The 12,770-nt window shown below is 33.2% G+C and overlaps 1 protein-coding gene across 1 annotated transcript in view; it reads left to right on the forward strand.

The window, feature by feature from the left end:
• Positions 1 to 12,770, forward strand: part of TEKT4 (tektin 4) — a 62,533-nt gene that overhangs the window by 21,887 nt on the left and 27,876 nt on the right. The window contains exon 2 of the mRNA XM_074279701.1: positions 7,209 to 7,279. Coding sequence (XP_074135802.1) covers positions 7,209 to 7,279 — 71 coding nt within the window. The remainder of the gene's footprint in view (positions 1 to 7,208; positions 7,280 to 12,770) is intronic.

Raw genomic sequence — 12,770 nt, forward strand, 5'->3', positions numbered from 1 at the left:
AGGGGAAACATTCAGCATTAGAACAAGAGTGAGAAGTATTAAGGGCTCTCTGACTTCCAGAGAGTGGGCTACCTTTCTATCCTTAGCTTCTCACCTTTGTGGGTGGTAATATTTGTCTCCTTAATCTGAAACAGAGGTTGTTAACCAAGAGTCTTCAGACAACTTGAATGGGAAAAAATAAATTTTTATTTCAATATAATTATTTTCTTTTGAAATGCTATGTATTTTACTCTGTGCATTCAAAATGTTATTCTGAGAAAGGGTTCATGGGTTTCCAAGAGAGTCTATGATATATAAAACAAATTAAAACAAAACAAACAAAGAAAAAAACCCCAATAACTTTATCTAAAGATTTGGTGTGTGGATATACCCAAACAGCTCACAGCTTAGCCCCCATTTTACTTAAGGCCATTTTCCCTTCATTCCCAGTTGTGTGCTTCATTGATTCACTTTTAACTCTAGGACATATTATAATCAGCATTTAATCAGAATGAATCAAAGGTTGCCTGGGGCATTCAGTTGTGGATGAGATGCTGATCTGCATTGGTAAAGAGAATTCCTCACCAAGAAGCTTCCTGCACAAGTCCCAGCCCTTCATCCCTCCAAAAGAAGAGAAATATGAAAAATAAAACAAAGCAGAAACATAATTCAGCATCATCACAAAGACACAAATGATACATTACACTAAAACCTTGTAATCATCTCCTTCCAAGAAACTCTTTCAGGGTCAGTATCCACTTTTTTTTTTCTTATGTACCAGCCTGGACATAACCCAGTAATAGTTTTCATTTCTCCTTGTTAAAAAATAAAAAGGGGATTTTCTCCCCAATGAACACATATGAAGCTCTGTAAGTCAGGCCTTCTGTTGACGTACATCAGGAAATTTAAGCACTTCCTGCATAGTAGTTGCATGGTTTGAACAAATCGGCAGCACCAGGCCCTTATGTTAGTTCAGGATCTCCATCTTTGAATGCTGGACTTTCTCCAAGGGAAAGGTCACTAGCACTTGCTCTGTATCCCCTCCAAAGGAGAGGTTCCAAAAAGTGGGGTTCAGGGCAATACTATCAATACTATACTGCCATCCTCTCTCTCTCTCTCTCTCTCTCTCTCTCTCTCTCTCTCTCTCTCTCTCTCTCTCTCTCTCTCTACTTTAATTTTTGCAAAGTGCTTCATATACATTTACTTCTCACCACCCTGTAAAAGGAAGCAGTCACCCCATTTTATAAATGAGGAAACTATAGGAACCAGAAAGTCCAAGTCCTTTGACTGTAGATCCAACATGCTTCTCTTTACATTATGCTTCTTCTGTGAGTTTTACAGCCTCAGAGAATTTAATAGTTGGAAGCAACTTCAAAGGCCATTTAATCCAAACTGGATTTGAACAAAACATGCCTAACAAGTGGTCAGGAAACCTTTGCATTTGAGGAGGGTCCTTCTGTGCCCTGAGTCTATCCATTGCATTTTAAATAACCATGATTATAAGATAATGTCCTTATATCAAGCTTAAATAAGCCTCTTTATATAGCTTCCATCCATTACTTCTACTTTCATCTTCTGAGACCAGTAGAATAAGTCTTTTTTACTTGGTAGCCTTCAAATATCTAAGGAGAGCTATAATGTTACTCTCATCCTGGCTCAGACCAGCATCCTATTTCTCCTCCAACCATCTTTTCCCCATTGATAAACTGGACTCTACCCATGGATCCCTAAGTTCAACAGGTTGGTTTTGCTTTATCTTTCTGAGGTCCAGATCCCCCTGCCACTGAGGAAGGCCCTCACCTTTACCTCCTCTTTAACATCATCTTTCTGGATAAGAATGTAATTAATTTGAGGACAGAGGGCAGAAACTATCTTATTTGCTTGTATATGTATCCCTAAGAGAGATGCATAGTAGGCACTTAATAAAGGCTCAATCTACCTATCTAGTTCTCCTCCTTTATGCCTTCTCATCCCCACTCCAAGCATCCCTAATTCCTTCAACTGATCTTTGAGATCTTTATAATTTTACAACTTTTCACTATTCTCATGGCCCTCTTCTGAAAGAACAAACTGGATTACCTCCAAAAATTCAGTACTCCATAAGGAGCCCAATGCTGCAGATATGCTCTGGCCAGAGCACATTCTTCACCTTCATGAACTAGCTTGTTATAACTGTGATTGATTCAACATTTTAGCTAACTTCTTTAGCAATTTTGATAAGGGTATCTTTTATGCCATCGGCTAAGTCACTGATAAAAAGTGTTTGACAGCACCGGACAAAAGACAGATCTTTGGGTTATCCTAAAAGACTGGCTTCTAAGTTGTCATCAAACCATTAATGACTGTTTTTTGCATCCAGTTATTCTTTCCACAAGGATATTATTAGAGGTTTTCTCAATTACTTCCTTGGCATTCAAGCTGACGCTCTACAATTATGCAGCCAAAAAAAAAAAAAAAAAAAAAAAAAAAGAAGAGGGAAAAAAGAAATGAAGTTAATTTGCCATGACCACTTGATGTGGACACTGCTCTCTTTTCTGGATGTTCATTAACTTATCTCTTCAACAATGGAGTTTAGAATTTTGCCAGGAATCAAAACCAAGATCTCCAGGTCTGTATAGTCTATTTCATTTTGTGAAACCTGGGACAACATTCTACCTTCTCTAGTATGTCTCCTGCTTTCGACAACCCTTTAAAGATCACTGATAGAGTCCACTGACCACATCTGCTAGTTTTTCTGCACTATAGGATAAAATTCATTGGGGTTAGCGACTTGGACTTCATTAAAGGCAGTTCAGAACTCTTTTACTATGATGCTTATTTATCTCGTGTTTCAACATTCCTCTCCCCACATTAGGTTTTGTTTTATTTTATTTTTTCTCATTCTAAATTCTTAGCAAAGCAAAGAAAAGAAAAATAGAGTTGAATAACATTGTAATTCTGTTATCAGTTTTCATTGTTTTATTCCTTTTAACAGTCCTATCCTTACTTTTTAAAAAGTGTTTTCAAATTTATTTTAACTTAAATACAAAGAAAAGGGAAAAAAATCACTGCCATATACATAGCAAAACATGAGAGAATATAATATAAAGCACAACATTTCTATTTCAAGAAAACCTATATAATAAATACTATACATTATTTTCACAATTGTCCAGCTTTGCTTCCTTAATTTTCTTTCATATATACACATATACATATATATATATATACAGATATCTACAAATATATATATACAGATATCTACAAATATATATATACAGATATCTACAAATATATATATACAGATATCTACAAATATATATATACAGATATCTACAAATATATATATATATATATACAGATATCTACAAATATATATATATATATATATATATATATATATATATATATACACACACACACACACACACACACACACACACACACACACACATACATAACACAGATACTTAAAAATTCACATTTTTAACCTGTCTCTATTTATGGACAAATTCATCCAATTCACATTCTAAACTATAATTACTTGTATATTTTCTTCTTTCCTATTTTTGCTCACTATTCTTCTCACTTTATTCTTGTACCTACTGGTTCCTCTGCTCCACTTCTACCTGCTACATTGCCTTCCTATTCCTGTCCACCTTTCCTAGAATCTCTCCATTTTTCTTGCCTTCAACCTATACTCTTGCCCTCTTATTACTTTCTGAATTTAGAAGACTTTTATGCCCTTCTAGATATACATGTTCTCTTTTTAAACCATTTCTAACAATGTTTCAGCACTATCTCCCTCCCCACTATTAACTTCTTCTACATCACTTTTTCCTTTTTATGAGATAATTGATCCTTTTCAATATCTATTTACAAAGTTTTACTTTTTTTAATCACCACATCATACTCAGCTCAGCCTAAGCCTTCTTTCAAACTACCCAAATAAAAATAAGTCATAATAGAATGGATATTATTGAGATATATGTAAATTGATCAATTCTGAGGGACAAAGCTCTTTTAAACAATGAGGTGATTCAGGCCAATTTCAATAGACTTGTGATGGAGAGAGCCATTTGCATCCAGAGAGAGGACTGTGGAGACAGAATGTGAATCACAACATAGTATTTTCATCTTTTTTGGTGTTGTTTGCTTGCTTTTTGTTTTCTTTATCATTTTTCCCTTTTTGATCTGACTTTTCTTGTGCAGCATAATAATTGTGGAAATATGTATAAAAGAATTGCACATGTTTAACATATATTAGATTACTTGCTATCTAGGGGAGGGGTGAAAGGAAGAGAGGAAATATTTGGAATACAAGGTTTTGCAATCAAAAACTAACTTTGCACATATTTTTAAAATAAAAAGCTATTATTTTTAAAAGATAATTTCTTATAATATTGTAGTAAGATTTTTTTTAGAAAATAATTTTTCTCAAACAGTCCAACAATTCTTATATTATTTCTCCTCAATCTGTTCTTCAGATCAGTTATTTTTCTGATGAGATGTTAGTCCTATTCTTATTTTGATCTTCCTTTTTTCAGCAATTTTAATTTTTAAAAAATCCTCTTTTTTGGTTATCCTTCCTTTGTTATCCTTTTTGCTTCAATTTATTACACTACCATCAGGCTGAATGGGCTGGAACACACTTGTATTTGTATCCATCCTGCATAATGCAGTGTGTGACCCATGATAAATGATCATAAATGCTTGTTAATTGGTACATTAAAGTAGAGATCAAAGAATAATAAAATTTAGTCATATGCTGTGATTGTGATATTTAACTTACACATTTTTAAAGAAGAAAGAAGAAAACTGAATTTAATAATGGATGGTGACGGATGAAAAGAATTGCATTGATGGGGGACAAAATAAAGATGATGGAGAATTATAGATAAGCGATGGATGCTATGGTGTGAGGTGGAGAAACTTGCAATAACATGAGGGACATTTATGGTATCCACTTGGATCTTTCTTCCTTTTATCACTATAGGTGTGAAAGATATTTATAGATATTTGCTTTACATTAGTCCTGAGCCCATAAACACAACAGTTACCAGTGTGGAAAACCAAGAAGTGAAGCCATTATTTCAGCTCTAGCCTTCTACTATTTATTGGAATTGCATCTGCTGACCTTATTCTTAGTTCCATCTCTAGAGAAGAGTTCCTGGTTTAAAGTTTAGACTGCATCTGACATCCTCAGTTATTCACCTTTCTGCCATTGGCATGAAATGGATGGAGTTGAGAAAGCATTTAGTACAACAATTATGATAATAACTCCATTTATATAATGTCTTTAGTTTTGGCAAAGTACCATTACAAATATTCATTGCACCATCTAGTTGCCTAAGATGGGATAGCTCCCTCAATCTTTGATAACAAAATAGCCAAAAGAAAAGAAGAGCTCACATCTATATAAGCTTTACCATTTACAAAACTCTTTCTGTCCAACAATCTTGTGAGATAGTTCACTTTCCATTATCTTCCACAAATTATTCAGCCATTCCCCAACTGATGGACATCAGGTCATTTTCCAATTCTTTGCCACCACAAAAAGAACTGTTACAAGCATTTTTACACATGTGGATCCTTTTCCTTCCTCCAACTCTATCTTTTTAAAAATTGGAAAATAATATTAGTAAAATCTATCAATATATCAAAAGTCTAGTACAAAATAAAATGCTCTATATCCAAAGATCCACAATCTTTGAACAGGAATTGGGAGAAGTGTTTTTTCCTAACTTTTCTTTGGGATTCAAATTTGTTCTTTATTATTTCTCAACATTCATTTTCAATTGTTGTATTATATATATGTATGTATGTATATATAAAAATATATACATATATATATGCCACAAAAAAGTAGTATATAGAAAACTTATCCTTTTATTCCAATTACTTCCCAAGGATTTATGCTTAACAGTGCAATAGGTTAGACGTTTTAGTTACATAATTCCAAATTACTCTATTAATTCAGATTTTCATCATGGTAGTATAATCTCTAGATCAAATTATATAGATATATTAGACATTTTATTTATATAATTACAAATTATTCTATTAATTCAGACTTTCATCGACAATACATTCATGTGCCTATCTTCTTATAACCCTCCAACATTAACTCTTCGCATCTTTTGTAATTTTATCCAGTTTGTTAAATATGAAAGTAAATTTTAGGGTTGTTTCAATTTACATTTTTCTAATAGATGATTTATTCTCTAATGAGTGATTTAGAGAATTCCCTCATATGGTTAACATTTTTTTTTGAGAATTGTATTTTTATAGCCTTTGACTACTTCTGTATTGGTGTCATGGTTTTACATATTTTCTTTAATTGTGTGTGTATATATAGATATATATATGTATATATATGTATATATATGCATATATACATATATATATATATACACACATATATCTAGGTGGTACAATAAATAAAGTGTTGGGATTGAAGTCAAGACTTCTCTTCATGAGTTCAAATCTAGCCTCAGCCACTTATTAGCTATGTAGCTCTGGGAAAGTCACTTGATCCTGTTTGCCTCAGCTTCCACATCTGTAAAATGAGTTGGAGAAGGAAATGACAAACCATTCTAGTATTTTTGCCCAGAAAACTCCAAATAGGGTTACAAAGACTCAGACATGACTGCAAACTGACTGAACAACAACTATATCTTGGATATCGAATCCTTATTAAAGATATTTGATACAAAGCATTTTTCCAAGTGAGCAAATCCCTTCTTAACCTAGAATCCTTTTATTTATGCAGAAATTTTTCAGTTCTATGCAGTGAAAATTATTTATTTTATATTTTATAATTATCTTTACCCTTTGTCTAATGACTAATTTTCTATGGGGCAACAATTATTATCACTATTCTGCAACTGAGACACTGGGGCTCAAAAGGAATGATCTTCCCAAAATCACAAGGCAAGTTAACAGGAAAATTGGAACTTGAACTGAAATATTTTGACTCAAGTTCTGGAACTTTTCCTTCTCCAGTTCACTTTACATATGAAGAAACCAAGGCAAACATGGATAAGTGATTTGCCCAGAGTCATATAGTTAATGCTTGAGGCTAGATTTGAATTCATGAAGATAAAGCTTTCCTGATTCAAAGCCCTGTGCTATATCTATTGTGTCACTAGCTGCTCCTAGGAATCTTGCAATTTATAAAAATGAGAGGACTGGGATCAGTCAGGATTTCCATACTATATTTTATTGTTGTTCTTGCCTTTTAAACTCAGGAAGCCAAACTCATCCGAAATGTTCAAGAACTTCTAAGAAGGACTCTGATGCAAATCGTTAACCAGATAAGGTAAGACATTTTGGCAATTTTTTATATTGCTGACCAGTCCCTTAGAAGCAGCCTTGGTCACTGAGACTTTTGTTAGTTTTTCCTCAAAGAAAAGACACATTTCATGTTTGAACAATCAGATGAACATGTTGTTTTTGAGCCAGTTGGTACCAGATCTGAGAGCTGGTTGTTAATTTTTCAATGCAAATCTTTTTACCCCAGAAACAGATATAAATTAGGGTGATTTATTGTTTGGTTGATTATCTAAAGTTAAGCAAGTTATGGAGAAAATGTTAACAATTCTGATTAAATATAAAAGTGTGTTGTGTATATATTTGGGGTTAGGGAGGTAGTTGTTTTTGTTTTATTTTTTTTGTCTTTTTTATTAATTTTATAATTATAAATTTTTTCACAGTACATATGCATGAGTAATTTTTTAAATAACATTATCCCTTATATTCATTTTTCCAAATTTTCCTCTCCCTCCCCTAGATTACAGGCAATCCCATACATATTAAATGCATTATTGTATTGTGTGTAATATATTGTATGTGTGTAAATCCAATTTTCTTGTTGCACGTTAAGAATTGGATTCCGAAGGTATAAGTAACCTGGGTAGATAGACAGTAGTGCTAAAAGTTTACATTCAATTCCCAGTGTTCCTTCTCTGGGTGTAGTTGTTTCTTTCCATCATTGATTAACTGGAAGTGAGTTGGATCTTCTTTATGTTGAAGATATCCACTTCCATCAGAATATATCTTCATACAGTATTGTTGTTGAAGTGTACAGCGATCTTCTGGTTCTGCTCATTTCACTCAGCATCAATTCATGTAAGTCACTCCAAACCTTTTTGAATTCCTCCTGCTGTCATTTCTTACAGAGAAATAATATTCCATAACATTCATATACCATAATTTACCCAACCATTCTCCAATTGATGGACATCCATTCGTTTTCCAATTTCTAGCCACTGCAAAAAGGGCTGCCACAAAAATTTTGGCACATACAGGTCCCTTTCTCCTCTTTAGTATTTCCTTGGGATATAAGCCCAGTAGTAGCACTGCTGGATCAAAGGGTATGCACAGTTTGATAACTTTTTGGGCATAATTCCAGATTGCTCTCCAGAATGGTTGGATTCTTTCACAACTCCACCAACAATGCATCAGTGTCCCAATTTTCCCACATCCCCTCCAACATTCATCATTATTTGTTATTGCCATCTTAGCCAATCTGACAGGTGTGTAGTGGTATCTCAGAGTTGTCTTAATTTGCATTTCCCTGATCAGTAGTGATTTGGAACACTCTTTCATATGTGTGGATATAGTTTCAATTGCATCATCTGAAAATTGTCTATTCATATCCTCTGGTCATTTATCAATTGGAGAATGGTTTGATTTCGTATAAATTAGGGTCAGTTCTCTATATATTTTGGAAATGAGGCCTTTATCAGAACCTTTAATTGTAAAAATATTTTTCCAATTTGTTACTTCCCTTCTAATCTTGTTTGTATTAGTTTTGTTTGTACAAAAGCTTTTTTAATTTGATTTAATCAAAATCTTCTATTTTGTGATCAATAATGATCTCTAGTTCTCCTTTGGACATAAATTCCTTCCTCCTCCACAGATCTGAGAGGTAGACTATCCTCTGTTCCTCTAATCTATTTATGACCTCATTCTTTATGCCTAAATCATGGACCCATTTTGATCTTATCTTGGTATATGGTGTTAAGTGTGGATCCATATCTAATTTCTGCCATACTAATTTCAAGTTTTCCCAACAGTTTTTTTTCCAAATAATGAATTCTTATTCCAAATGTTGGTATCTTTGGGTTTATCAAACACTAGATTGCTATAGTTGTACCCTTTTTTTGTCCTTTGTACCTAATCTGTTCCACTGATTGACTAGTCTATTTCTTAGCCGATACCAAATGGTTTTGGTGACTGCTACTTTATAATATAGCTTTAGATCAGGTACAGCTAGACCACCTTCATCTGACTTTTTTTTCATTAGTTCCCTTGCAATTCTTGACCTTTTATTCTTCCATATGAATTTTGTTGTTATTTTTTCTAGGTCATTAAAATAATTTGTTGGGAGTCTGATTGGTATGGCACTAAATAAATAGGCTAGTTTGAGGAGTATTGTCATCTTTATTATATTTGCTTGGCCTATCCATGAGTGCTAAATGTCTTTCCAATTATTTGAATCTGACTTTATTTTTGTGGCAAGTGTTTTGTAATTTTGCTCATATAATTCCTGCCTTTTCTTTGGTAGATGGATTCCCAAATATTTTATACTCTTGACATTTGTTTGGAATGGATTTTCTCTTTGTATCTCTTGCTGTTGCATTTTGTTGGTGATGTATAAAAATGCCGAGGATTTATGTGGATTTATTTTGTATCCAGCAACTTTGCTAAAGTTGTGAATTATTTCTTTTTTTTTTCTTTTTATTTTTTATAATATTATCCCTTGTATTCATTTTTCCAAATTATCTCCCCCTCCCTCTATTCCCTCCCCCCGATGACAGGCAATCCCATACATTTTACATGTGTTACAATATAGTCTAGATACAATACATGTGTGTGAATATCATTTTCTTGTTGCACAATAAACTTTAGATTCCGAAGGTATGTAACCTGGGCAGACAGATATTAGTGCTAACAATTTACATTCACTTCCCAGTGTTTCTTCTCTGGGTGTAGCTACCTCTGTCCATCATTGATCAACTGGAAGTGAGTTGGTTTTTCTTTATGTTGAAGATTTCCACTTCCATCAGAATACATCCTCATACAGTATTGTTGTTGAAGTGTACAGTGATCTTCTGGTTCTGCTCATTTCACTCAGCATCAGTTGATTTAAGTCTCTCCAGGCCTCTCTGTATTCCTCCTGCTGGTCATTTCTTACAGAGCAATAATATTCCATAACCTTCATATACCATAATTTACCCAACCATTCTCCAACTGATGGACATCCATTCATCTTCCAGTTTCTAGCTACTACAAAAAGAGCTGCCACAAACATTTTGGCACATATATGTCTCTTTCCGCTCTTTAGTATTTCTTTGGGATATAAGCCCAGTAGTATCACTGCTGGGTCAAAGGGTATGCACAATTTGATAACTTTTTGGGCATAATTCCAGATTGCTCTCCAGAATGGCTGGATTCTTAGTTGTGAATTATTTCTAATAACTTTTTATTAGAATCTCTGGGTTTCTCTAAGTATACCATCAGATCATCTGAAAAGAGTGACAGTTTGATTTCCTCATTACCTACTCTTATTTTTTTCATCTCTTTCTCGACTCTTATTGCCGAGGCTAGCATTTCTAATACAATATTGAATAGTAATGGTGATAGTGGGCAAACTTGTTTCACTCCTGATCTTACTGGGAAAGGTTCCAGTTTATCTCCATTACATATTATGCTTACTAAGGGTCTTAAATATATGCTCCTTATTATTTTAAGGAATAGTCCATTTATTCCTATATTCTCACTTAATTTTTTTCATTACTTCCCTTGAAATTCTCGACCTTTTGTTGTTCCATATGAATTCTAGTTTAGGGAGTATTGTCATCTTAATTATATTTGCTCGGCCTATCCAAGAGCACTGAATGTCTTTCCAATTATTTAAATCTGACTTTATTTTTGTGGCAAGTGTTTTGTAATTTTGCTCATATAATTCCTGACTCTCCTTTGGTAGATATATTCCCAAATATTTTATACTATTAACCGTTATTTTGAATGGAATTTCTCTTTGTATGTCCTGCTGTTGGATTGTGTTGGTAATGTATAAAAATGCTGAGGATTTATGTGGATTTATTTTGTATCCTGCAACTTTGCTAAAATTCTGAATTATTTCTAATAGCTTTTTAGCAGAGTCTTTTGGGGTTCTCTAAGTATACCATCATGTCATCTGCGAAAAGTGATAATTTCCTCATTTCCTACTCTAATTCCTTGAATCTCTTTCTCAGCTCTTATTGCCAAGGCTAGAGTTTCTAGTACTATATCGAATAGTAATGGTGATAGTGAGCAACCTTGTTTCACTCCTGATCTTACAGGGAAAGGTTCTAGTTTATTGCCATTACATATGATGTTTACTAATGGTTTTAAATATGTGCTCCTTATTATTTTAAGGAATAGTCCATTTATTCCTATACTCTCAAGCATTTTTAGTAGGAATGGATGTTGGATTTTATCAAATGCTTTTTCTGCATCTATTGAGATGATCATATGGTTTTTATTAATTTGATTATTAATATGGTCAATTATACTGATAGTTTTCCTAATATTAAGCTAGCCCTGCATTTCTGGTATAAATCCTACTTGATCATAGTGTATTATCCTGGGGATGATTTTCTGAAGTCTTTTTGCTAATATCTTATTTAAGATTTTAACATCAATATTCATTAAGGAGATTGGTCTATAGTTTTGTTTCTCTGTTTTCAACCTACCTGGTTTAGGTATCAGTACCATGTCTGTGTCATAAAAGGAGTTTGGTAGGACTCCTTCATCCCCTATTTTTTCAAATAGTTTATATAACATTGGGGCTAATTGTTCTTTAAATGTGTGGTAGAATTCACATGTAAATCCACCTGGCCCTGGGGATTTTTTCCTGGGGAGTTGATTAATAGCTTGTTCTCTTTCTTTTTCTGAAATGAGACTATTTAAGCAATTTATCTCCTCCTCTGTTAATCTAGGAAGCCTATATTTTTGGAGGTAGTCATCCATTTCACTTAAGTTATCAAATTTATTGGCATAAAGTTGGGCAAAATAACTCATTATTTCTCTAATTTCCTCTTCATTGGTGAAAAGATCCCCCTTTTCATTTTTAAGACTAACAATTTAATTTTCCTCTTTCCTTTTTCTGATCAGATTTACCAAAGGTTTATCTATTTATTGGCTTTTTCATAAAAACAACTCTTAGTTTAATTTATTCAATAGTTGTTTTTTTGTTGTTTTTTTTTTTTTTACTTTCAATATTATTGATTTCTCTTTTTAATTTTAGAATTTCAAGTTTAGTTTTTGGTTGGGGGTTTTTAATTTGGTCTTTTTCTAGCTTTTTAAGTTGCAGGCCTAGTTCATTAATCTTCTCTTTCTCTATTTTATTCAAGTAAGTTTCTAAAGATATAAAATTTCCCCTTATTACCGATTTAGCTGCAACCCACAAATATTGGTATGATGTCTCATCGTTTTCATTATCTTGGGTGAAATTATTAATTGTTTCTATAATTTTCTGTTTTACCCAGTCATTCTTTAAGATGAGATTATTTAGTTTCCAATTACTTTTGGGTCTATTTACCCCTAACTTCTTATTGAATGTAGTGTTTCTTGCACTGTGATCTGAGAAGAAGTCATTTACTATTTCTGCCTTCCTGCATTTAATTTTGAGATCTTTATGTCCCAATATATGGTCAGTTTTTGTATAGCTTCCATGATCTGCTGAGAAGAACTGCTGAGAAGAAAATATACTCCTTTTTATCACCATTCAGTTTTCTCCAAAGAACTATCATCCCTAGTTT

This window comes from Sminthopsis crassicaudata, chromosome 1 (genome assembly GCF_048593235.1).
Source record: "Sminthopsis crassicaudata isolate SCR6 chromosome 1, ASM4859323v1, whole genome shotgun sequence".
NCBI lineage: Eukaryota > Metazoa > Chordata > Mammalia > Dasyuromorphia > Dasyuridae > Sminthopsis > Sminthopsis crassicaudata.